General features: G+C 40.4%; 1 protein-coding gene across 1 annotated transcript in view; it reads left to right on the forward strand.

Moving 5' to 3' along the window:
* Positions 1 to 18,416, forward strand: part of PTCH1 (patched 1) — a 40,322-nt gene extending 21,906 nt beyond the window's left edge. Inside the window, exons 14-21 of the mRNA XM_009885833.1 lie at positions 2,996 to 3,138; positions 5,203 to 5,386; positions 6,909 to 7,183; positions 8,712 to 8,849; positions 12,008 to 12,150; positions 15,107 to 15,206; positions 16,572 to 16,826; positions 17,889 to 18,416. Coding sequence (XP_009884135.1) covers positions 2,996 to 3,138; positions 5,203 to 5,386; positions 6,909 to 7,183; positions 8,712 to 8,849; positions 12,008 to 12,150; positions 15,107 to 15,206; positions 16,572 to 16,826; positions 17,889 to 18,416 — 1,766 coding nt within the window. The remainder of the gene's footprint in view (positions 1 to 2,995; positions 3,139 to 5,202; positions 5,387 to 6,908; positions 7,184 to 8,711; positions 8,850 to 12,007; positions 12,151 to 15,106; positions 15,207 to 16,571; positions 16,827 to 17,888) is intronic.
* The last annotated feature ends 9,316 nt before the right edge of the window (positions 18,417 to 27,732 follow it).

Raw genomic sequence — 27,732 nt, forward strand, 5'->3', positions numbered from 1 at the left:
CAGGATGATCAAAGTAGGGACAACTTTGAACTTCATGGGTAATTCCTGCCAACTTGACTGCAAATTCAGTGCTAGAGATTAATGGCTCAAGATGGCCTTCTCACATGTACTCATTTGTCCAGCAGAATGAGGGAAGCAACAGCACATGAAGAAAAGCATATTTTGTCAGGAAGATATCCTTGGCCTTAGCTGTACATTTCTCCTCGTTTACTGGCCTTCAGCCTAATGCACTTCTTTTTTCAGAGATTCCCTTGTATTTTGCTTTCTGGTATCATATCATGTTAGCCTATTTTCTGTTAGTGAAAATGCAACAGACTAAGAGTTAACATTAATCATGCATTTAAACTGGAAATGTTAACATTATTTTTGTAAGTGACTGAATGTAAATGAGGTAGCTTGAATTCCCTGATGGCTTGTAATTAGGCTTGTTTTTGCAAAGGGTAATCTTATCTGGTGTTTCATGGTGCCAGCTGTTCACATGAGTAAGTAGGAATTCCTTCTTCAACCCCATTCCTGTATCCCACATAATTTTGGAGGATTTTATTTTCTTCTGATGCGTTAAGCAAAAGTGACTGCTGCTATGAAAAAATCCCATGTATAAGATTTTTAAAATTCCCTTAATTTTTATAACTTTTCTGCAGAAAGAGGTCAACAACTTACTTTTATCTTTCTGCCCAGAAACATTTCATTAATCCCATTTATAAAAGATTATATGTCTTTTAAAATCATTGGTATAAGCAATTTATAATGGAAGTATGGTTTGCTTTGAAAGTAGCACCTCTGCTATTAATTTCATAATGTTATGGGAAATTTTAATTATTGAAATTCCGTAGAAATTAGGCACAACTGATAGTGTTTTCTTGGTATTCTTTCTGAAGACTTTCAGTTTCAGGAAGGTCAGTAATAAAATAACCCAGAGCATAAAGTGCTTAAGCCGCCTGAGGGAGCACGGTTTGAGGGATGACCAAACTTGTGAGAACAGGGGAGGGGGGGAGGTGCAAGAGAGCTGAGTTTTCACCCGCTGCAGTAATGTTAAATGTACGTGCCCTTTTTTGACCTACCTTGCAACCACAAATTGGTAATGTCACATGCCAATGGACGTATTTGTTATTGTGTGTCTGTGGAGCCCCCTGACAGGGGTTGGATGTTAGTCTGAGAGCTCTGCCCCCATACACTGTCTATTGTAACAATTTGTGTGCTCTTCATGCCGAAGGGAGCCGTTTTTACTGTAAGTTAAGCTGTTCTTTGGTGGTCTCCTTTTTTCTCATGTGCTTTTTTGACAGCCTTCTCCTAACCTCCCAAAGTCATCTCTCCCATGGTTGTTACGATAGCACAAGTGTTCTCAACTGGCAACTCATGTGGAGTTGAACTTGGCACAGGAGGGGTGGATTGGTATTTTTGCATGTCCTAAGCAAAGTTTTCCCCTCTCCCCAGAGCACCAGCAAACAACGCTTTTTTAAAGGAGGGCCTCAAGGTACTTGGTGATGCCAGAAAACCTGATGGCAAATTGTCCTCCTCCTGGCCAGGTGCTGGAGGGCTGCATGTGGAGATCTGGCAGGCTTCTTTCATCACTTGGACATGAGAGGCAGTTTTCTAAGGGAGAGGGGATGAATTTGTAAATGGGAGCGGGTACTCTGGCCTGGAGGCAGTGTCGGCTGGGTGCTTTTTCTCTTCCAGCGCTCTTATCTCCGTACAGCTGTAGCTAACCTATCTGATCTGTAATGACGGTTTTCATTAGGGCTCCTCAGCACAGCTGCAAGGTGGGTCTGCGATTTCCTCCACTGCCACTCCCCCGGCCTTTTCCTTCCCTTCCCTGGACATGCGGTTTGTCATCTGCTTGCACAGAGCCTCCTTGTACTGGGCTGTGGCTTCCTGTACTAAATCTGATCCAAATTTGTGCTGTGAGGTATTCCCTCCCCCTTGAAGGGTGGCAAGGAGGAAAATAACAGTTGAGAGTGAATAGGTGTTGGCTGTGATCTTTACATGTGCTGGCAGCAGATCCCACGACTTGTATTAGCTGCACAAGTTGAACAGATGGAACAAATTGACAAAATCATGTTCACTCACGCTGTGCTCGAGGAGCAGCTGAGTTGCTGTTTGAAGTTGAAAGTTTGAGTGTGTTTTTTTTTCCCCTTGTAGTGGAATTTCTGCTTATATCGTAGAAGCTATTGCCTCGGTGCTCTGCAGTAGTCTAAAACAGTTAATGAGAGCGGTGTGTGTCCTCCTCTGTGGTTCAGTGCACTCAGCCAGGGTTTTGGTGAGGCAGAGGGGAGTGTGGAGAGTGTTTCCCTTTTAGATAACAGACTAAATGCTCCCTCTGGTTTTAAGTCCACAGTAGGCGGTGAAGGTGGATCAGGGCTAAACTCAGCCCTTTTCTGTTCTGGCAGCATCCAGGTCAGGGCAAGAAGACTTCAGCTTTGTCTTGAGGAGAGGCTGTGTGAAAGAGGTGATAAATGCAAATACGCTTATGGAGTTTTGAGTGTGATGATTCTGGAATTGTGGTTCACAAGGAGAAGCACTTCATATTCTAGACAAGCTTAACTCTGCCCCATGTATTCCTCCAAGCAGAGTGCTAGGTTGCTGTCGAAGGCTCTGAGAGGAAATGGGACTAGAGGGTCCTAATCTCATCCAAGATCTCCCTTTGCCCTGAAGGGAAGCTGGTTTATGTCAGTGCACATTGCATCTACAGTTTGCTAGCTCAGTTTTGCTGATCTGCACAACATGGGAGGTTTCTCTTGAGGCTTGTCCTTTGCACTTTCTTGCTTTCTCTGCCTTTCTTTGGGCAAAATACTGGACATGTAACTGGTACTTTAAGCTTCCCACACACTGACAGTGAATGAGGACACCCCAATTTAGAAGGCAGCAGGTGGACGATTTTCTTCCTGATTCAGCTATGAAAAAGAGTCATGATTCTTTCTTCCTACTGAAATGTGTTTCTAAGAGTGATTGCTTACCTGCTTGTTCTGTTTTCCCCTTGCCTCCTTTAACTCTTCAGGACTTCAGGATGCATTTGACAGTGACTGGGAAACTGGGAAGATCACTTACAACAATTATAAAAATGGATCTGATGACGCTGTTTTGGCTTACAAGCTCTTGGTACAAACAGGCAACCGAGCAAAGCCCATTGACATCAGCCAGGTACTGTATCAGAGTCCATACTGGTTTACACAGGAATACACAAGTCATCAGAAGTGGGAGGAGATGCAAAGAGCCCGTCAGTAATTTTTTTTAATCTTGATTAACTGAATGCCTGAGTTGCACCTTACTGCATGGCCTCCCTGGCTTTGCTGAAACCACTTGTTAGCTGCAGTCTGGCCTGGGTTGCGAAGTGTTCAAAAGCAACACTGGGAATGCCTGTCCTTGATTATTACTGGTTGGCATGTGTTCATTGCTGCTCCTGTCAGACACACTCAATTTCCACTGAAAATGTAAAAAATGCTTTGCTGGATCTATAGGTAGATGGATGGAGTCTGGTCCTATGCCAGACAGAGCCAACGTTAGCCTTGTTGCCTGGAGTGGCATTGTTTCTGATTTGAATCAGATTGCCTTATAGGGTTGACCTTTGCTCAGCTTTCTGCTGTGGCTTTGGATCTAGCATGTGCAATTATTTGGTTAGTTCCTACCCATTTATGCAAAACAACATTTTAAGAAAGATGTTGGTGAATGATAGCAGAAAGGGGCTGAAATTGTTACACGCTATATCGTATTCTTGTACCATCGTCACTAAATACATCTATACTGTTAATAGCACTAGGAGTGGCAGTTGTTTGAGCTGCCTAAATAAAATGTGTCTGAGGTTCTTTTGCAAGGTTATCACAGCATATGACTGCATTAGCCGTAACCATTGGTAGGTGGAAATACATTAGATTTGACTCCTTACACCAAAATTAGATTTCAAATCTCTAAGAAGAAATTCTGCAATAACCTAACTTCTCCTCTTCTAGAGTCATCATTGACTCACTCTGATTTCAGGCAGAAAAATAGTCTTTCTAATGAGCTTCTTGGCAGATCTGCTTATTGTCTTTCTTTTTTTCCTGGCATTAAAGGTGACAGATTTACGGAGTACATTGTTCAAAGTTACTACGGTGTGTAAAACACACTGCTGTATAGCAACATGCAACATGCTGTCAGGTCTGAATGAAGCTTCAGCTATGAATTAAGCAAAGAAAGGGAGTTGAAGAGAAAACCTTCAGTGAGATTTTGTTTAGCAGAGTGTACCAGGTACACTGTGGAACAAACGCGATTGGACTGCAGCTGCTGATATAATTTCCTGTGCCTGGGAGGGAGAAAAGTGCGGTGCACCCACAGGGGCTGAGCGCTGTACTGTGCAGTTCCAGAGACAGCTTGAAGACATACAGTTGTTGCATATCCTGTGGACTAATTGAATCCAGATCCTTGGAATCCAGCTTTTTTTTTTTTAACTGCTGTCACTGTTGTTTTTCATTTCATTAAAAAGACCTGAAACTGGAGCTCAGCCAGAATTTTAAATAAACAAAACAAAAAACCCCAGTAATACTTTTCACCCACAGAGTCCTCTGTCAGAGCTCTAGCTGTGCAGGATTTGGCTACAGAACCCCAGAAGTGTACCACTGCTGTTTACCCCACAGATGCATTTGCCCACAGTGACCCAAATAACACAGGGCACTCGTCTGCTTTCTTGACGCTGGGCATTTTCTGAATACATAGGTCATAGGAGGCAAGTGTTAGCAAAATTTATACAGATGTTGTTTTATTTTTATAGCTCTCCTCCATTTACTGGGTGGCATTTCCTTCAGTGTTAACAACAGAGGTTAACTGCACACAGACGTGTATAGGGACTCTTGCCAGGTTTTCTTTCCCTGTCTTTAAATATGTTTCTCCAACTTTGTTGTTTTTCACTCTTGGCTGCAGGCTTTCAGAATTTGGATTTAATTGGTTCAGTCTATTCTGGAACTGTCTGCTGATTTAGTGGTTATTGTAAATATTATATGAGTATTAATTTATAAATAACCACTTTCTGCTGTCACTGTAGTTTTTTAGATTTTTTTCGTTGTCAAACAATAGTTTACTGATAAGTCACTTCAAGTGAAGATTCATACTTTTTTTTCCTTTTCCCTTCCTATATGTGTGTTGCATCTCCAGGCCGTTTGTTGAAAGCTTTACAGCAAAAGCCCCGAAAGCAAAACTCATTCTGAAAGGCTTCTAATTTTTTCCATTTTGCAGTTGACTAAACAGCGTCTGGTGGATGCGGATGGAATCATTAACCCAAATGCTTTCTACATCTACCTGACAGCCTGGGTTAGCAATGACCCTGTGGCCTATGCTGCCTCGCAAGCCAACATCCGTCCTCATCGCCCAGAGTGGGTCCACGACAAAGCAGACTATATGCCAGAAACAAGGCTGAGAAGTAAGTAGCATTTCATCTTAATGTCTTACGGTTTATGTAAGTGCCCCACTCCTTCCTTCAATAACCAGTAACTCTGTAGTTGGCTGATGCTGCACAGGGCTCAGAAGCGTAAACAGGACAGTATATTGTATTACTCTGTTGTCTTAGGAGACCCATGCACCATTGCAAATGTGGCACCACTGCAGGGTTTTATCATGTTGAAAAATGAGTTTTATAACAGTTTAAAGCTCTAAAAACTTACAGTAAGCATGGCTTTTTAGTGTCACCTTATAGTTTTGTCTGTGAGAGAAACCTGGAGATGGCATGAAATTCCTGCCTATGTCATTCTGAAATTTCATCACTGAGATTATATCATGTTTATTCTCAATACCTAAGGGATTTTTATAAAGTTAGTTCGTATGCTAAGCTACTGACACTGATACGGTACAAGAGCTACTTAGGTAGCAGAGCAGTCCCATTTGTGCCACTCACTGTTTTCCTGAGCATCAATGCCGGTTTGCATTGCTTTGCTGCAGCTTTCAATCTTTTGGAAGGATTGCTAGTTGGGCACCAGTGGGGAAGGGGAAAGGGCATATGGGGGAGGACTGGTGTGCTCGGAAATGTGACTGGGTAACCAGCTACCCGTGCTTCAGTGTATCCGAACCCTAGAGCTTTGTGGCAGTCAGCCAAGTCTTGTCTTAATGAAAATTTATAGTTGAGATTATAATAGGGCAAATCATGTTTAGCAAGTAAGCTGAATGACCCTGCAGGGTCTGGAACACACAACGGCAGTAACAAAATGCTTGTTGTGAAGGTGGTTTTTTCTTGTCATACAGTAGACTTAGCATTATGCTCAAAAAGAAGTATGGAGAGTGTTGGTTTGTCAAATTATTAAAGGATAAAAACTTATGTATTTGCTCAGTAGACCATTACTTTTATATTAGGTTTTTTTACTGGTCATTTGCATCAGTAACAGAACATGGATTTCTGAGTCTGACTTTCAAAATATTCAATGGAAATCTTGAAACCCAACCAGCCTAATTAGAGCATAATTTTTCTCTAGTCTTGTGTCAGTGGACCTCAGTAAATCTCAGGGAAATGATCTTTGATTTCAAAGGAACTGCACTTGCAAAAAAGAAGAGCATTTGGATAAAATGTTAAAGATTATGTGATCTTCTACTTTATATTGCAGTTAGGGATTTTTGGCCAGGTATTCAGTAAAATGCACTATAAGACTGATGAGAATTAAATACATGTATTGAAACACATCTGTTACATTATATAGAATTGTTCGGGGACTTGGTGTAGACTGTGTTCATCCTGTTGCACCGAATGATAAAATACAGTAATCTCCTGTACTGCTTCAGCTTTCAATTTATTGGGAAGTTTTTAAAATGTCCTTGTTCCAAAGAAGTAAAATTTAAATTCAAAACCTCTAAGCATTTTGCTGTGGAGAACAAAGTGTTTTGTTAATCGTGCTCTCTGTGCTGCTGCTTCTTTCCAAACACATATTTTAACACTGCTATCCTTTTCTTAGTTCCAGCAGCTGAGCCTATAGAATACGCTCAGTTTCCTTTCTACCTCAACGGATTGCGTGAAACTTCTGACTTTGTGGAGGCTATCGAGAAAGTGAGAGCTATCTGTAGTAACTACACCAGCCTGGGGATTGCCAGCTACCCAAACGGTTACCCGTTTCTGTTTTGGGAGCAGTACATTGGGCTTCGTCATTGGCTCCTCTTATCCATTAGTGTGGTTTTGGCTTGCACGTTTCTGGTGTGTGCCCTCTTCCTCCTAAACCCCTGGACAGCTGGGATCATTGTAAGTTTATTATAAGGGTCTTTGTTAAAGTCAAATTCCTTTCAGCATAGCTCTTGCTGTAGTCAGGAAGGTTTTGTTTATGTCTGGGCCTCTAATGGAGTATGTATATTGCATCATTCATTATATATTTATTCAACTTGAGGGGGTAGGGTTCATGCTAAAGGTACAAACCTTAATAACCTTAATCCTTTGGCCACCTTTTTTGCCGCTTTAAAGGTTTCTTAGAAAGGTACATAAACTTTTGCCCTTGCTCAGATGCACGCTGCTACCCTAAGAAATAAAGACACAGAGGAAAATTAGAGCTTTATTAAATATTAAAGTTATTTCTAGTTATGTATTGCTTCTCCCCTTTTATCAGACACAGTTATTTTTCAAGGCAGTTGCTTGTGACTGTAAATTTGCCCACTGATTTCTGAATGCAGTCTTTCTGGAAAGACTGAAATGGTTAGATTGTACAGTACACACTTGGAAAATAGTGTAATTGGGCTATTGAGGAGAAAGAGTTATAAAATTATAAATTGAAGAGGATATTCCTCCATGCTTTCTGCAAGGCACCATAAGCCTCATAATAAACATTCAAGTTAAATTGAATGATGATGTTCCTATGTTTAAATTCCATAAACTATCGTATGGTTTATAAAATGCCAGAAGTAGAAAAGCGTAAAACAGTTACTAGTTTTTGTAATGTACGTTTATACGACAGGTATGTTAAAAGGTAAATGTTTAGTCTAGAATATTTTTCATAGCACTTAATCAAGCAATTTATGTTATTACTCTTGATTCATTAGCTTATAAAATCATTTATTGTAGTGCATACTTTTTTCCCTTGGAAAAGGCGTTTATTTTCAGAGTCCACCATTGCTTTTATAAGTATGTCTATCTTTTTTTTCCTGCTTGGCTTTAGCAACTTTTAAAGTTGATTCTACAGATTTCCTCCCCTCCCTTTTCCTCAATTTTTTTTACAAGGTAGATGAAAGAAAAATAAAAGCTTTCCCTTCAATTTAACTGTTCACTTTGTCCATGTCAATGCCTCCAAGTATCTTAAAAGCTCAAAGCCCCTTTGTAACCTGACACTCATCAGCTGATTATGCCATTCACTTTCTTCTGGGCTTTATACCTACTCAAAAGTCATCCTCACTTGTATTTGCAGTTCTACAAAAAGAATTCCAGTACAGGTAGTTGAAAGTTACTTTTTCTGGAAGGATTGTCTAAGAAACAGGTGAAAAAGAGAAAATATATGTTTTGGGGGATATCTGTGATAAGAATAAATTGTTTTTCAGATCACTGATAAATTGTAACCAATACAAAATTGATGCTTGGTTTGTTCACTGGTTCTTAGGAGTATAAACTGGCTCTTTGGCGAGTCATTGCCATTGAGCACAATGAAACAAGGAAAAACAGCTTGTCTTTGGGAGCATAGGATGGCTTTGAGGAGTGTGTTTTATAGTCAACATGTTGTTCTGAAATGTCTTTCTCTTCATTTTTATGGAATATAAGAAGTTACTAACAGCTGTTTGTACTTATCTAGGTGGTGGTGCTGGCTCTGATGACTGTGGAGCTGTTTGGCATGATGGGTCTAATTGGAATAAAGCTGAGTGCAGTGCCTGTAGTTATCCTGATTGCTTCTGTTGGCATTGGCGTGGAATTCACGGTTCACGTTGCTTTGGTACGTAAAATCAGGAAGCATTTTCAAAACATTTAAAAATAAAACATTATTTAGTTTTAATATTTGTTTATTAATATTTATTTATATTTAGTATTAATAAAATAAAAAAATTGTGGCAGTGTTAGGATCACAAATCCTTACTTAGTCTCCTGAGTCAGTGACATGATTCTCAGAAAATAATTGGTCACAAACAGTTTTTTGTGCTGTTAAGTTTGTCTTGATAGAGCGGAGTTGATCTTGATGAGGTAGTTCCTAACTATTGAGTCAGTCTCCCAGGAGATAAGAGGGGATACATTACCTGTGATATCTAGTTGTCTGAGTGATGCGAATATATAGACAAAGCAGATCTGTAAATGCACCTTACTTCAGACTCTCCCGGTCCTTGTCTGCAGCCTTGCTTTTTTTTTGCCTCAGTGCTATGTAGCTGTTTGTTGCCTCTTGCATGTAGATTCGGTATCTTGTGGAAGAGGAGCCTTTAAAGGAGATTGCAAAATCACATATAGTGTAATTTGATCTCTCAGAACCACTAAAATTTGGATGTGTTTGGATTAATTTCCCCCTTGAAAAATTGGCACCTTCTTTTCAGAACCCATCAGTGGTTAATAGTGGGCACAAACATGCAGTCTGTAGGAAAATAGTTTTTCAATGCGATGAACAGGAGCCAAAAAAAAAGAGTAGGCTTTATATAAAGATTTTCAACATTTTCAAGGTTAAGTGTCCAAATCTAGAGTGCACCTACTCACCCAGTTTAGTCAACCTGGTGTCCAGAAATGCACAGAAACAATAGTGCGCTTGCAAGGGGGCAATTTAGGGTGTTCAAGATATGCAAGAGTTACCTTACTTTATTTGGTGACAAAGAACAGAGTAAAGGGCTATTCTTCTGTGTCACATTTGACAATGTCAGTGCTGATCTTTCCAACATTTTGCTCACTCAGCATAAGTAATTTTCCTATAAGGCTGTTCTGGTCAATATTTCAGAAAAGTTTTAAGAACATCATTGTCTTCATGGATTTTAATTTTACTGTATTAAGAAGTAGGAAAGGATGAGGGGTCAATACAATATAATTTAAGGGAGGAGGTGCTTGTAGTCTACTATGATCTCTAGTGTTTTAGTACTGTAGCAATCCAAAAAGAAGTGAAGGGAGGGGGCTGGAAAGTGGTGGTGATATTGGATGGGAATGCAACGAGCCTTTTATGCTCAAAAGGAGGACTGGTAGACTGCTAAGAAGATCTGGTGACAGTGAAAAAGAGAGGAGAACTAACGGGGATCTTAGCACACTGGAGATGGCCAAATACTGGGAACATGTTTTACGTGAGGTACAGAGTTGGGGCACATCAAGTGGCAGGATGGAAAGAATAGTTTTAAGAAAAATTGTAGGAGAAGTAGGGTAAGGCTGAAGGAGGAGTAGCTGGATGCCTGAAGTGGTGAAACCTTTTTTTTCCTCTGCTGCTATGGATAGTTAGGCTTTTGGAGATAAACCTGTTTGCTAGGACTTGCAATAGTTAGGGAAGGGTGAGAAACTAATACTGTGCAAGAGGAGGAAAGAAATGACAGTTTTGTAGAATTGAAGATTTAAAACAGGAAAACTGGAATAAAAAAGGACAAAACACTTAATTGGTTCTAAATGAGAAGAAACTAATCAAATTTACAGGATGTCAGAGATACATATGCAAAAAAAAGTAAAAGTTACCTGTGGATGAAGGTAAAACGCCAAGCAAACTCAAAATTGTGTTTTTTTCACATTGTCTCTGGAGTCAAAAACTTTCAAACGTAGGCTTTAAATACAAGAATGCCTAGTAGACCTCAGGTGATAGCAGCAGTACTGAGCTTCACAGAATGTCCTGCATATAAACTGTCAAACAGTATTGCATAAACAAAAAATGCAATGGTGGATATGGTGGATAGACAACTTAACTGTACTTGTTTAAGAGTGATTCAGAATCCACTTGTGGCTCAGTTCTCTGCTACTGCTTGTGAATTGTGACCTTATTTTTTAAATTCTGCAAATAAATTCTGAATCAGTAGTAGACTCTTGTATTATGTCTCCTTTAATTACACACCCCCCCCTATGTTTATATAACGTGTTAATATTTTTGTGGATCAGATGCCTTAGCTCCCATTCATGTGAGTCGTCTCATTGACAGCTGGTTTTACGCTGAAGGGGATTCTTGATGCATTTATGTATTTGGGAATGCAGAATGTCCTTGATACATTGATTTTGCACAGGCGCATTTTAGTCCAGTACTAGAGATTAATAATGCATGGTGTGGTTACCTATAGAAGTGAGGTTCGGGAATCTCCCTCCACATGTACCCATTTTTGGTCTGCTTGTCCCACCAAAAAACTTTTTAATGTGTTGACTGATTTCACCCCAAGTTTGCCAGATAAGTGAAAATAAGCCACCAGAGAAGACAGACTTAAATTCCAGGACCCAAGAGGAAGATAGCTGCTTGAGCTTGTATCTTAATAGGCAGTAGGAGAATCTGCCAAAGAGAGAGGCCTTATAAATCACAGGAAGAAGATCAGCGAGGTTCTTGTCTTCTTAAACCATTAAGTCATACACAGAGAAGACAAATTTATATGAAGCAACAGCATTTGAATGTTCTTGTTACAGCTTGTTCACTAAGGAGTTGGAGGGGAAAAAGACATTCCACTAGTCATATTGTTGCTCAGGCACTACCGTGTTCAGCACTATTCCTAAGGCAATTTTATATCTATAGGCCTGCTAGCTTTGAAGTACTAGAAGTTTCAGGAACATTTATTTTGAGTTAAATAGAAGTGTTAAAAAAAGTCACAGAAGTCGTGTCCCCATGAGAGTGAGAGGAGTAGCCCTGTAATTTTGACACCCAAAGTGCTTTCACCATGAAATAAATTTTTTGCAGGTGGAAATAAGCAAAGCTGGAGACAAAAGCCTACTGATGCAAGCAGGCATTGTTTCCAAAATTATTACTATGGTCTGACTCTGTAATCAGTGCTTACTCTGGTCATGTGACTTCAGCACCAGCAATGTGGTATGACTGCAGAATCGGGCCTTCACTTGAAGGTTAGCCAGCCAGAGAGAAGTCATTAACTGGTGAAAAACCATGCATGCTATGAGAGAGGCTGTTTGGAAGGTCGTGTGCATCTGTCTAATGAAACCGATTTCATTGTTTTACAGGCATTTTTAACTGCCATAGGAGACAGGAACCACAGGGCTGTCCTTGCGTTGGAACACATGTTTGCGCCAGTGCTGGATGGGGCGGTGTCCACTCTGCTTGGAGTGTTAATGCTCGCAGGATCGGAGTTTGATTTCATTGTCAGGTAAAGCATTTGTGTGTGTTTTGACTTTGTTTTTAAAATAAAAATAAGTATGCCTTAAATTTTTAGTCACTTCAGCGTATCTGTCATTTTATTACTATGCATGGTGTGTCAAGCATGCTTACATCATGGTCCTGCTTTCCCTCTGTTTTATTAACTCCTTGTTACATGCTAGACGCGGTAGTGTTTCCATTGCTGGTATTAAAATCTGTTCCAGGAAAATCTGACACCCAGCATGAAAGAACACAAAAATGGCCCTCTTTAGCAAAGTCTGCTAATTCTGGGTTTAAGTCCGTTCAAAGCGTCTGGTATTGTCCAGTATTAACTGGGTTTGACCTTTAACCTTTAGGTCCTGCAGACTTCTTGTATGCACAACAATTTGCGTGCAAAGGACACATGAACCTACAAACATGCTGCAACTGTGCTGCAAGTAACTCTCTCCGGGCCTTCTCCTTCTATCGTTATGTGAGGTTTACAGCAATGTGTAACAGGGAGAGGAAAAAAAACACCCCGTTTGGGAGCTGGGGAACCATAAGTATGAACACAGAACTTCATATTAAAATTCTGTAAAGCAAAGCCTGAAGGCCCTTCTGTTTAGAACTACAGGCAGACTGTTTCTTGTGAATTTAATTAAGAATGTGAATTCATCAAGTATGAGAGGAAAGCAAGTTTTTCGTTGAGGGGAATTTGAGAAGTGCAATGAAACAGATCCTATTCTATTACAAACAACCTGTGGAGCTCTGCAAAATGGCTAATCTTAGAAGTAACACAGGTTCTTTGTGGCAAACTACAGCACAAAAAAAAAAGATACTCCAAGCCCTAAAAGGAATCTGAGGTACAACTGGGCCAAATAAAAATGCTCTGAAAGATGACTTAACTGCTTAGGTAGACATAAGCTGGATAGATGACTAGACTTAGCTGACATCCATTTGACAACAAGAACAACAAAATGTCAGAGGCAGGAACTGAGAGAATGGCTGCTAAATCTCATCAAGATTTTTTGTTTATATATGTAAGATATTTGAAGAAAGCAGGCAGTTTGCAGTTAGACCTCATGAAACCTACATGAGGATTATAATTATACAGATATTGCATGTCCTGAAACAGAATTTTTTTCCCCCAAGTCCATATTTTTTACTTTATTTTGTTGGTATAGAAAAAATAAGGTAGAATTATTCTTTTAGGACCTGATCTTGTAAGGGTTGGAACACTTTGACATATATGTTGCTAATAGATTTAACCTAAATTTACAGGGGTACATTTGGTGTGCTACTTTCCTACTTAACAGACAAGATTTTGGCAAGCATATTTTTGTGTCATAGCAAATGGAAGATTGTAGCAGCCCTTCACACCAAATTTGGATTGTGTGTTCTCTCAGTTTATAGAATGAGCCTTTCAACTTTTCAACTTATGTTATTTTACTTTTTTTGGCCATCAGTTTCTCATTTTCTAGCACAATCTGACTTTAGTTTGCCTTGTTTAAAAAATAAAATTAAATAAACTATGAGAGCCTGAGTATTGTTATAGTGGGCGAAGAAGATCCCAACTTCCGGAAAGCGATAGATTAGTCCAACAATGTGGAAGATTAAGTAAATTAACAGACATTGTATACACCAAGTGGTCAGAGCTATAATCCTCCTGTTTATCCTAGCGCTAGATGGATGAGATGCAAATGTTTTTAATGCCTGTTGTTGATCTTTGTCCCAGCATAAAGTTCTGGTGGTTTATGTTAGTAGAGTAGATTGGCTTGCTGATTTTTGCTAATGCAGATCAGAAATTCCCAAATGTTTACAATAGCAGGATATTTGTAGTTTTACAGGAGTCTGATATATTTGATCAGATGTGGAAACAGGGAGGCAGTAAAGTTTGTTGCCAGCTAGACAATGTAATCAGCAGACCCATTAGTAGCAAAGTTGCCCTCCGTTCTTCTCCTTTGCCTTCTCCTCCAGGAATTTACCAAGACTGAGTCCTTGAAATCATTAGTTACAACGCAGCCTTAAGTTTAGTCTGAGCCCCAGCTGTGCTGAATACCAACTAGCAAGGCTTTCCTTTTACTGACAGGTTTACCTTGGTATTCATGAAGGATCCCAGACCTTAGCCCTCAGTGGTGGGAAAGGACAACCACTTGTGCACTTTCCTCTTCTTCCATAGTACTTCAGCCTTTATGTTTGAATTGGCTGACGCAAAACAAGAGTATTCAGAGATGCTAAATTGTTCAACAAAAGATTAGCCTGCAATGCAGCTCTGCCATTGTGGAGTGCTCTTACTCAGTACAATGCTGAAGCTTACTATAGAATGGGCAGCATTTTCTTTGCAGAAAGCGGGTTCCTGTGTTGTAAAAAGGTTGCAATTTGAGCTATTTGGTAAAACTGGAACTCACAGAATTCTAGGCAGAAAGTTGTGATTAATGAACAGCAAGGGAAACCCTTACCTGATACACTGGAGATTTAATTAGAGATTCTGCTGTAAGATGCAGAAGCATTTCACAGTGGATTAGCTGCTGGGAGAAGAGGGCTTCTTTTCCTTCTAGGCTAAATTGTTTAAATTCTACACCCTTCACTTCATTTGTTTGCTTCTGCTGGGTTTTCACTAATGGGGGCCCCTTTTCATTGTATTTGTGCTTTCAATCCATTCAGCTATTCACTGCACATTCCATATTTTTGTGTTTGTGTAACACATTCATAAATAACATTACATGCTTCCAGATTCTGGGAAATTAACAAATGTAATTTTTTTCTTTCCTTTATCAACTAACACTTTGGGTTGTGGAATGTAGCTTCTCTAATTCAAAAGGTAAAAAACCCTATATTTATATATGAAAAGTGATATAATTATTTAGTAAAATGTTAGTAAAATTTTAGATTTAATTCGTATATGTATTATTTTAACATATGTAGGAGTAATTTGTAACAATATTTGTGGCCATTCTCTCCCCCAAACCCCTTAAACACTGCTTCAGGTATTTCTTTGCTGTTTTGGCAATCTTAACCATTCTGGGAGTTCTCAATGGATTGGTGCTGCTTCCTGTTCTTCTTTCATTCTTTGGACCATACCCTGAGGTCAGTAAAATTAATGGTGAACAGAAGAAATAATACTATGTCTGCACCCCTGCCCCCCTAAATCATCCTCCCCCCTTTTAAAAAACTTTTTATTTTTAAAATTCTCTTGGATTTTTTTAGTTTTTATGTTTCTTGCTTTAGTTTTTTTTTTACCTTCATTAAAAGTGCTGGTTGTTATTTAGTTGATATTCTTCTACCTATATTTTAAATAAGTATTGTTTTGGAAGCTGCAATCAGCAAACTTGTGGGATTATTTATGCTTTTAAGAGCATAATTTGATATGCAAACTAGTTTGTAAAATAAGGATTTTCCCCAATATTTTGCAAAAGACAGTTCGTTTTGTACACATATCTTCATCTTTCCTACCTCAATGCCTCTGTTGCTTTCCTCAAAATATTTAACTGAGCAGACCACCAGGAAGGCCTGTGTGGACCAACATACACCAGTGGTGGTCCACAGACCACACCTTGATTAACATGACCGGTCTGCCAGAAGGTCCCCCCCGTCCAGTCTCCCCTCCTTGCAGTGTGCTCTTGGCTCAAGCAACATTTTTGATAGGTGGAAGGCTTTTATTAGATGTTGATGACTTTACAGTATAAAGCCCAACTCCAGCAAAAAAGGATTCATAGATACCAAATTTGTATTTGGTTGTTGATTATTCATTACCTCCTCTATAGTTCACACAATTACTGCGTTACATAGGGCTATCTTTATCACATTTTAGTAGAATCGGTGTGCTACGCTTCACGTGTCTGTATATATATATCTACGTGTGTGTACCAGAATAAAACACAAGGTACGTATACAGCACTAGTAATATTTCAGAAGTATTTATTTTTTTAGTATTAGCAAAACAGTTTTGACGACTGTGTAAGCTTTTGTACTCCTGATAGTATACACGATATGTCCCTTACTCAAGCAATATATATGTGCACATGCTATTACCACATATGTCGCTATTATGTGTGTGTCGATCTCTCTTTGCAAATTAACACTGGACCATACTATACATACGCATTTGAGGTGGTTGTATGAAATCATTGCTAATGTATGCTGAAGGGGGAGGAAGTCTGTGTATTATTTTTATAAGTGTAAGTGCATGTGTGCACACATACATGCACTTCCTGAGACAATGATACCCAGAAGAATCTGTGTAATCCTGTTTACAGACATATCCACAGATGGAGATCATGTCTCTTTTTCTTTCATTAATTTTTCAGTTCAGTATAAATGTTCATCAGAAAACTGGTGCTAAGGTTCTGGTGGTATGGGAGGTTATATTTGGCAAAAGAACATTTGTGTCAAGCACTAATGATTAAAAGGGTAACGCTAACATAATGTTACTGAATGCATTGTCATTATCAGGTTTCTCCAGCCAATGGGCGAAACAGATTGCCCACACCGTCTCCTGAGCCACCCCCCAGCATCGTGAGGTTTGCGCTGCCACCTGGGCACACAAATAATGGGTCAGATTCCTCTGATTCGGAGTACAGCTCTCAAACCACAGTGTCCGGCATCAGTGAAGAACTTCATCAGTATGAGGCCACCCAAGGCCCTGGGGCACCAGCCCATCAAGTAATAGTGGAAGCCACTGAGAATCCTGTCTTCGCAAGATCCACTGTAAGTAGCTTGCATATTGGCTGGCAGGAGGGCAAGAAGAGTGGGTTTTTTTAATCTAAATCGATCTATTTTTGTGGAAAGCCCTTTCATATTTCTGGCTGATTATGCTTTGTGACTTTGTGCCAAAACTTCTAAGCAAGGAGTGAAGGCTTTCCTCGTCCTCTCCTTCAGAATCAAGTTGGGGGTAAAATGATGGTACGAAAGCAGAGGTCTGGCATGTATAATTGCTGTTACATCCTATTGGCACCAGCCACAAGAGAGAGCTCTCAGTCTGTTTGATGGCTTTTTTCAGAGAGAGAGATTAAAAGATCCAGACCTCTTCCACACAGTGTCTTGTGGATCAACATCTTATAAACCTCTCCCTGACAGCACATTTTTGGGGAGAAAGATTGACAGATCCACGAGAAAACAGTTTCAGGCTTGTACCAAGTCTTGGGCCTGTTGCATCTTGCTGCCGGTTGGCATAACGGGGATTTCAAAGGAAAGTGGAAAAGCTCTGTCTCCTACCCCTGCTGATGCTGCATGCTGAGCTGCAATGCGGATCTGTTTTTGTTCAGCAGAGGCCTAGAAATAGGTACAAGCACAGCCACATTTGAAGTTGGTCACGGTTTATTGACTGATGTGGCCGCTGCGCTTCACGCTTTTTACGGAAATCAGAAAACAGATTCCTACAGTCTATACAAACTACCCTACTAACATCCTGTGTATGTACCCTGCGTGGAATAGAGCCTTTTCCAAATGCCTGCGATTCTGCTTGTTAAACGAGTTCAGATCAAGTGCTTGTCACCCATCCCTTTGAAAAGATGGACCAGTATGCAGGAAGGTTACAATAATGTTTTCAGCTGTCATCCTGTGTTTTTCTGAAGGTATGCTTTCCTGGTTCTTACAACTCCAGACAAAAACTGTCTGGAAAAATCAACAATTACCAGACTGCAGAACATTACCTTTGTAGAGTTAGAGCCAGGACAGCATTATTATAATTGTTCTCAGCATAAAATATAAGCGAGCAAAGTGTTTGCTTGCCTCGCTTTGTCAGAGCATAACTGTACATCTCTCTTTCAGGTGGTTCAGCCAGAGACAAGGCATCCGTCAAGTCCCAGATTACAATCAAATCCGGAGTCCGGCACGCAGCAGGCGTGGCGTCAGGGCAGACAACCCAAACGGGAAGCGAGGGAAGGGCTGCGACCACCTCCTTACCGCCCTCGCAGGGATGCTTTTGAAATTTCTACTGAAGGGCATTCAGGACCTAGCAATAGGGATCGCTTGGGCCACAGGGCTCGCTCTCATAACATGAGAAGCCCGGCATTCGGTGCCGCGGGCGCCGCAGGACCAGTGTATTGCCAGCCTATCACTACTGTGACTGCCTCGGCTTCAGTGACTGTTGCTGTCCACCCTGCGGTGCACAGCCACAGCTCTCGGGGAGGGAGCTTTCCATCCTACGAGGGATACCATGAAGCTGACCATGGGCCATTTGAGGACCCCCATGTGCCTTTTAATGTGCGGTGTGAAAGAAGAAATTCTAAAGTAGAAGTTATAGAACTGCAAGATGTTGAATGTGAGGAAAGGATACCTGGCAACAGCGCACAGTAAGGTAGGTCTGTCTCCTGTAGCTGCAGGCTTTGCCTGTCTCGGGCAATGGTGTGATCGAAAGAAAGGGGAAAGATAACATTTCTCTGAGGTACCTTTCCTTCAGGTAGGTTTACTTATTCGTCCCTGGTCATCTTAAATCTGCTGACGGTGAATGTAGTACATTTTGCACTAGAAGTCAGGCTGGATAAGATTGTACTTTCCAACACTGAGAAATTATAGTGGGTTCAGACATGCACTACTTCTAAGAGCCTTGCGAAGCGGGTAAGTACATCGTACAATCCCAGCTTACCCGATGAGGAAAATGAAGCAGAGATGTTGTGTAATGTCTTCAAAGCTGCGCAACTGCATTTACTGTTGATAGGTCCTGTCTTCTGATTCCTGAATCGAGCACATTCTGAAACATTATATAGAATGACGTTGCCTGGGAGAGTGTAAAATTGCCAGCCACCTTAAAAGTTGTCCTCTCTTGAGTAAAACTCCATGAAAGAATTTGAGGTCTGTAATGGACTGAATCCCTCTTGTAAGAGGGGCTGAGTGAGAGGTGGGAAGGCCCCGCCATGCCTAGTGCACTGCTGTGTGGTGGGGTGCCCCCTGTGCCTTGGGGGGGCGTGCAGAGACCCACCCAGCGAACTTGCATGCTGGGGGAGTCCTTGGGCCAATCTCTCCCGTGCCAGGGGCAGCTGCAGTGGCGATTGCAGCTGTACGTCGGGTAGAGCTGACCTAGCACGGCATTTAATGTGTTCCCGTAAAACAATAGATACACCCAAGAGCTTGTGAGGCTCGATACCTAAATCATTATCTGTCCTCAGGCTGGCAAGAGGAGGTTGCAGGAAACAACAGGAAACGGTGCTGTTTAGAACAGACAGGATATTTTAGTAGATTTTTTTTTTTTAATTTTCCACTAATTTTATAGGGAATACTTTGAAGGGTAGAAACCAATTGAGTTTTTATCCTGAAAGCTTTGTGGGGCTTACACCTGAAAAACTATTTCTCACTATTTTAACTGTTTTTTGGGGGAAAGAAGAAGTGTTAAAACAGTTAATTACCTGTGGATCCCTGTTTTTCTCTTTGCTTTTCAGAGCTTTTCAGTGACAGACACTAGTTTGACCAGAGCAAGCCACTTTATTTTGGTTGTGTAATATTTTACATGTACACATGCATACACACATGCATACACACACGCGGAGAGTTTTGATGGAAATTTTTTGATGACTCATAATAAAATCACCTTCTGATTTATAAAACATCTCCCCAAACATCTCAAAGTGTAAATAGACAGTAATGGCTTTAGCCTCGCAGTCTAGAAATATGGCAAGTAATAGTATCCTCAGAATAAGGAAATACTTGGGCTCAGCTTTTTCAAGCTGAACTGCATGGTAATATGAGATTCTTAACTGCGCACAGTATTCGATGTAGCACATTTCTCCTTGAAGTGTTCATTGGTTTTGACTGAATTTGTCACAGTTAGCTAAAGCTGGGGACTCAGAAATTAAGGCATCTGCATTTTTTTAATTGGCATCAGCATTTCTTTTCTGGGAAGTTCATGACTGAGATGAAAGCAGAGCCCACGTTTCCTGACTGCTAACTGTAACCACAAGAATCATGAAAGGAGTTTTGGATTAGCTTGATTTGTTTGTTTTTCTTGAACTTTAATGAATGTTTGTTATTCTTCTCTCTTTATTTGTAAAGAGTAATAACTGAAGCAAAGAAGAGGCCAAAGATGGAAAACTGTATTTCCAGAACTGCTTGAAGAGAAGAACTGCTTGAAGTTGTAGAAAAGGACATGCTGCATCAGGACAACAGTTCACTGTTACTGTAACCTATTGTATTATTTTGTTAAATATTTCTTTAAGTATTTAAAAGATGTACACATATGTAATATACAAAGAACAATGTAAAGTAGTATAATCTGGAGTCATTTGCCTCTGGGCAATAGAATGGGGACAATATTGTGTGCGCTTTGTACTTTTAGTACATTGATCTCTGTGCCACAACTAAGCTTAATCTAGTTCTAAATTTCAGCATAAGTTGCTGCTGCTTAAATATTGTATAATTTACTTGTATAATTCTATGCAAATATTGCTTATGTAATAGGATTTTTTTTAAAAAAAGATACATGTCTGTTTAAAATATTTTAAATTTGCGTATCACAACCCTGTGGTAGTATGAAATGTTACTGTTAACTTTCAAACACGCTATGCGTGATAATTTTAAAAATAAGCAGATATGAAGAAAAGCAAGTTAATCTGGGAAGCTTAAATAGATTTAGCTATGCGCAGGTTTTGTTTTGCTTTGTGTATCCGTGTGTGCATCTGGAAGCGTGCATGCTTTTGTGTGTATGTTCCTGGTGTACTGTAGTTTCTCTTTTACTGTATGGCAACACTTAGTGGGCTTATAATTCCACTGATGCTCATGTGAGTCTGGCTTTCCCTGTTAGTAGGCACTAGTGAAAACTGTGTTGGTGTTTACCAACATGTACCGTAGACTGCCATCATCAAAGGCCCAACTGAAATAGAAGAGAAGACAGGAAGTCGAGGTTTGGGGTTGTGGCTCAGTTTCCCACACTCTGAATGACTTGGTTCTCATGGCTTTGGTCAAGTCACTTAACTGCCCTATGCCTCAGTTTCTCGTTCTGTAAAATGGGTATAATTACACTTACCTACCTCCCAGGAATGTTGTGAGGCGTAATTACTGTTCTTGTAGTGCTTTGATTTTTTTTTTTTTTGCAAAAAGGTGCCAGGTAAGTGCAAACACTATAACCATTATTTTTTCACTTCCAAAGGTGCTGGATATTGAGAGGTGCTGGTGGTTATAGAAATTCAATAAGCATATGCTTTATTTTGAAATTGATACTGTTAACTATGAGTGGCGTTAGAAGCTGGATAATTGAGTTGTTTGATGGTGAGCCACAGCTCAGCTGTGTCCTTACAGCATTGAAAGCAGTATCTTTGGTCACCTTATTTTCATGGCAGGAAGGAAGTTAATAGTAAGTGATAAAAATCAAATGGAAGGATAGAAAAAATTTGTTTTCACTTTTTAAGTATAAATGGCTTTCTGATAGGTCCAGGACTGTACAGACATGTAAGGCCTGGGATGTCTTTTTCTCTATTATTTGTGTTTTCCCATGCTGCATCGGCACTTTTAATTAAAACAGCTAAACTGGGATCTCTTTGCGAAACTAATTTAGCTTTTTGTATTATTATTTTTAAACTAAAAGGGGATTGCTGCAGGTGAAGGGTCTGAAAAAAAACACTGCAATCTGTGTTCCAGTTGGAAACAAACCCTAAGAATGGAGAACCTTAATTTAAAATAATAGAACATAAGTTTTCGTTATCTCTGACTTCTTCTTTCTTCATCTTTTTTCTGCCCTTCTCCAAGCTGTTTTTTAGAGCCGGTAGATGTTCAATTGTGTATTCAGAGCCAAACAAACACAACCAATATTCAGTTTCTAAACACAGCAGTGGTGGGGCTTTTCTTTTAAGTATGATGCCTGAACAGCAGTGGCCAATTCTTTGATGGGAAAGTGTTTTTCTCCAGTGGCTTCAGGGAGTCTATCTTTGCCCACAGACCTTGCCAGCATAACGAATGGGGATAATTAAAATGCACAAATTTCCATGCCTTTTTTGCTCACTTGAAAACACTTTGATATGAGGCACTTGTTTACAGATCTCCAATGTGAACGCTCGAAGAGCAGGTGGTGAGAGCCTGGTGTCATTCCCGTGATACATAAGCTACTGTTTCAATGAACACTAAGGGTTAATGTCGCAACTGCCTACTGGTCCAGTTCACTGTCTAACATGAAAACTCTTAATGACAAAAAGACGAGGGGCCCCAATTTAGCACTAGCAGCATAGTGACCTCCGATCATACAAACTCTGCAACAAAACTGTATGACACTAATTGGAAGCTACCTTCAACCGCCAAGCGTGTGCGCTCCCGTGTCAGAGGTCGGCGGGGCTCCCACTGACACCGCTGCCGCCGCCGGCTGCCTGGCTCCCTCCTCTTCCTCGGGAGGGAAGGGGGCCAGGGCGAGCCGCGGTGTCTGCCACCTGCCCCTGCCCGAGCCCTCCTGCGTGCTTGTGTGTGGGTGAGCTGTCTGCTGCTTCGTGCGCAATGTAGACCTTCTTCTCCGATAGTCACATTGGAAAGGGGAGAACTCAGTGGCTGGCAACATTTATTTTGTTTTGGTTTTGTTTTTTAACTTTTTTAATCATGGGTGATATTTATATTTTTGTATCATAAGAATGTTTTCTTACAGTATTTGTCATGCCAGTTTATAACAAACAAGATGCAGGGATTTTATTTCTATTGGAAACACTATTACAGCTATGTTTTTACTGTTTAATGGATTTTTATTTGTATAGAGTGCTTACTAATGTTAAATAGGAAAGATTATATAACATTTACATTAAGGACTCGTAGCTTTTAGCGTAAGGAGTTAAAAGGAAAAAAAATATTCAAACTGGGTCTCATTCCCTGCCTGTTTCGGTAGGAGTGGGTTTGTGTCATTTCAGTTACAAAGGTAAAATTATGCCATATAATTTATTTATATGAAAATTTATTTTTGTAGTGTACATAGTAGTCATCAAGTCTTTTGACAGAAGTATATTTTTAAAGAGTTTATATGTAATGATGATACCATTATGTTTTGGAACACTGCTGAGATACGATTACGGTGCACACGTTTTCTTGTAAACCCCCTGGCAGAAAAGAAAGTGTTTAACAGTGTTAAGAGAGAAAGAGAGTGTGAATATTCATACAAATCTGAACTGTGTTTTAGTTACCATTTGTGATCTAGTGTGGTTCTCATTTTAAACTTTGAATGGAAATTGTACAAACTCTCTAAATATTAATGTTCAAACACTGATAGAAATTCTAACATGAATAAAAAATATTATAACTTACTGGTTACGTATTTGGTTGGTTGGTTGTTTTGTTTGTGGGTTTGGGTTTCTTTATTTGCTTCTTTATATACTACTGGTCAGCTGTTCAGGTACTACCGTGCAATCATTCTGATTTGGAGCATGAATTTGGGGTTTTAGTATTTGGAGTGTTTGGGAGATTCAGATTTGCCCGTTTTGAAGCAGGATCCAAGTCTAAAATCCTGTCTAAATTGTAACACGCTGGTGCTCATCTGTTGATTCTGTTACCCTTGTTATGTCTTGGGGGATGGATTTAGGACTGGATTATACCTTTCACTCTCGCTGTGACCAAAGCATTTTGTGTAGACTTTGAACCCTTTGGTAAAGCAGTTTATGTACAGGTTACTTCTCCTTAGAAGTGGGAGGAAGTTCTTTGTCTTTCTCCATCTCTGTCGTTGTTCCCTAAATTGGATTTTAGAAATAGTCTATGTTTCCCACTTTGGAACGAAAAATAAATAAATATGGCGTTCTGAAAACTACAGCAGTTCGTAGACAAAGCTCCTTCCAGGAGGCGTGCTAGCAACTGCTAGCCAGGGTGCAGGTTCCTGTGGGCCACAGGAGTGCTGCTGGGGAAGGAGGAGAGGCTGCTGTGGGCGGCAGGGTGAAGGCTGTAAGCAGCAACATCTGTCTGAAGTCACTTGCATCATAAACCTCAGAGTGTTTTGTCCTGTGCCAACATACTCTGCTGAGCATCCACCAAAGCGCCACAGAGCCAGCAAGTCTTTACTTTATCCTACAACCCTTGGGAGACTTTTTCATGAGTCTTCTAAATTTCTCGTAAAGAAAAAGGCCAACCATGTCTTGGGTTAATTTATAATTCAGCCTCTACTTTTCACGGTCAGAGGAAATACAAATACAACTTTTTATGTTTCTGGAAGTTTAACCAGAAAAGGGAAAAATACAGTTAAAGCCTTGAACTGCAGAACTCCTACACGTTTTTTTTGCTGCTCAAAATACTCTCCTTCAGATCCTCAGGACTAGCCAGAGTCAGGTTGCAGGTTTGGCCTTAGTGGCTCACAACCTGTGAGAACAGTGGCCACTACAGTCTTGCGTTAGCTCAACTCACTGACTTTGCCTTTTGTGTCCCAGCCATTCATGGGGGCAGCTCCATTCCCAGGACTGTAAACCATATGAATAAATCAATACCTTCTGCCAGTCAGAACACAGGATTTTTCTTTTAAAATTCCATTTTTCATCAATGATAGCTATTTACCTTACATTGCTTGTCATATTTAGATTTCTTATAAATGGCTGTTCTTGCTGTCAGTCTTATTAACCCCAGGTAAGACCTTAATCAGATTTTTGTCACAGACTGGCAATATTTATTCAGGCCTTAAGTAAACATGCGGCCAGATTTTTGTTGGCATAATGCATGTATTTAACAGCTTCAGGAATGCTACGTGCTGCTAAACTGCAGCAGCACTGATGTATGAACAGGTGTTTCATTTTTGTTAACTTTCACTCCCAATGAGCATCTGAGACACCAACTGTTTATATCTGAAAACCACCATTGCCAAATTGTAATTACTTTTAATGGCTGCTGCAAGTAATGAGAACAATTACTACTTCCTTACTCCATTTAATCATTCTTGTCCTTTTTGTTGCAGACATGTTCAACTTTACTGCTAGAACAGGATGCATGCCAGGAAACTGCACTACCCAGCCTGCGTGGCTTAAAAAAACACATGCCCAGTTTAACTTTACATGGTTAATTGCAGCTAATTAAACACAAAAATGAAGCAATATTGCTGCTTTGACAAAAAAAAAAAAAGTTTAACGTATACCCCGGCGTATTTGGTACTGCAGAAACCATTCTGCCTCTGTGGATACTACGTAAGCAAAGGAAATTTCTACTGCAGATCTTTGGTTGTCTGCAGCAGCATCCAGGCCACTTTACTGCCCTACAATAGCTTTTCTAAGGAAGATTTCCACCCTCATTTTAACAGCTGTAACTGCACGTCACTAGTGTTTCTGTGGCCGTGGCAGCTGTACCTGCGTGCCACTGATGCAGGGGTAAGGCTGCAACGGAGAAAATTGTATCTCCCTGGGGTTAGCAACTGTGCTGTAACTCAGCTTGCCCTAAGAAGCACCGAACACAAGCCAGCATGCATTTTAATTTGTTTAGAGCATCCTCCCAGGCTCTTCTCCAGGCATGACTCAAGCTGCCAGTTAGAAGTTGCTGGATCTTTGAGTCAGCTAATTTGAATTAGGACCTCACATTCAGACGGTGGAAATACACTCTCACGCAACAGACCACAAAAACCCGTGGCTTTTCTGTCTGGTCTTTCCATCCCTTGAGCTCAGACCTTTGCAGTGGGGCTGCCTTCGCAGATCCCCAGCTGCCTACAAACACCACAGCCCTGTGAAACCTGCCGGGGAGCCGGGCCATAAGCCCCCGCAGCCGGGGAGGAGGAGGGGTTGGAAGCTGGAGGTTGGAACTGTTTCCCAGGGCAGGGGAGGGCTGGGAAGCAGGGGCCATGCTTCATTCACGGATGAGTGAATTAGGTGGGTTTCCCCATCTGTTGAGGGGGAAAGACCATTGAAGTGTTTGAGAAGTGATTTATGGCAGAAGTGTGAGACCCTGGGTGCTCTGGAAGAGGGAGAGCTCCACCATCTGATTTAGGAGACCCAGAATGGTATTACAAATGTATTTCAAAGCCTAGGTAAGAATAATTTTTCTGTTCCAGGTTGTGTCCAGTTCAGCAACCCTGGATTTTTATTCTGAAGTTTACATTGGGGAACAGACATGTAGGGAGGAACGCCTGGTTAGCCTTTTGAAAGAGAGGGGAAGTGAAAGGAATTAAACAGGAATTATTTGGTAACTAGAAAGGACTCAAAGGAAGAGTATTATTATGCTTCTTTTTCCCAGCTTTTGTTACTTTGCCGGAGGGAAATCTTTCCTCTGTCTTTCCTTGGTGACAGATGTTGTGTCTTGCCCAGAAGACAAGAGGTTGGACCTCTCTGTGGCAGGGCTTTTGAGTGGGGAGCTTCCTTTAGCAGACCCTGTGGCCACAGAGTGCTGCTCCTGCATGAAGGTGGCTTTATTGAAAGTGACTCTGTAAGTCTCCAAAAGTGGGGGACAAATGACCTTTGAGATGGCTGGATTTAAACTAATAAACTTGAGGTTAAAATGCCAATTTGCCCTTTCCTAGTTACCAGACAAATAACCCGTCTGTAATTACATTTTACCTCTCTGAGCCAAATGGGTTACTTCTTCTCATTAAAGAAGGAACCAGATATTTTATTAGTTGTTAAGACTAATAAAGATAGAAGATTTGAGTACCTTATTTCAGTAGAATAACTGGGGTAAATAGGAAACTCGCAACTTTCACCTCAAATAACTAGCATTTGCTGGAAGAGAATTCAAACCCTCTTCCACTTTATTGCTTCTCTATTATGCAGTCATTTTAAGTAGGCTATTTATTTTAACTTAAGAGCATTTACTGTGGTAGCAAGCATAATATGCTTCTGTACCATTTTGCAACATTTTAGAAGACTAGCAGGTTCAACTTTAAATGGCTGTAAAGACTACAGGAGGGTGTTACTGTACAGCATCACACACACACCTCTCCCCCCCCCCCCTTAACATAGCACTTAGGCAAATTGTCAGAGGACATCTAAAAGACATCTAAAACTTTTCATTTTTGAGTTAGTAGTATAGAGCTTTCTACTGGGCCAAAGGGCAGGGGGAGGCTCTTTTTGTTCACTTTTATCTTCTCAAAATTTGCAAAAAATTGCCAACAAAGTGCTTGTGCAACTAAATGAATGGAGCAGAAGTATCCATGGCATGTGAATGCCATGCATTGATAGTTTCATTCAGTCTGGCCCATATTGAATCATGTGAGGAAATAGAACTATAAATTAAGATAAGTTCTTTTTAGCCTCTAAAAAGATCTGCATATGAATATAACTAGTTGTTAAGCGTATAACTGGTGAAAACACTAACCAATATATTAGCTGTGGTGTCCAGCTCCTCTGTTTAAGTGACTTAACATTGCTCCGTTTAGTTAATTTAACTTTTCACTCTGTATCTGTATGCTGTTGTCAGGCATTTCAGCATAATTTTGAGGAAAGGTGCATGTATGGGGGCAAAAAGTGCTTTTAAGCACATTGTCTGTGAAAGCTTTAATCTCATTCATAAATAGCTTTCCCAATTAATTAGACATTACATGGATTTAAACCAATTGCAATGGATGTTCTCTAATGCAATAGACTGTAATGCTCCAAAGTAACTGTTACAGTCCATTGAATCAGCAGCCCATGAACTAACACGGATTTACACATTAGTTGGTTATGATTCCTTAGGAATCCTCAATTTAAGAAGGATGTGAAGGTCATTGAATGCGTCCAGAGGAGGGCAACAAAGCTGGTGGGGGGGCTGGAAGGAATTCCTG

Source organism: Charadrius vociferus, unplaced genomic scaffold (assembly GCF_000708025.1).
Source record: "Charadrius vociferus isolate BGI_N301 unplaced genomic scaffold, ASM70802v2 scaffold235, whole genome shotgun sequence".
Lineage (NCBI taxonomy): Eukaryota > Metazoa > Chordata > Aves > Charadriiformes > Charadriidae > Charadrius > Charadrius vociferus.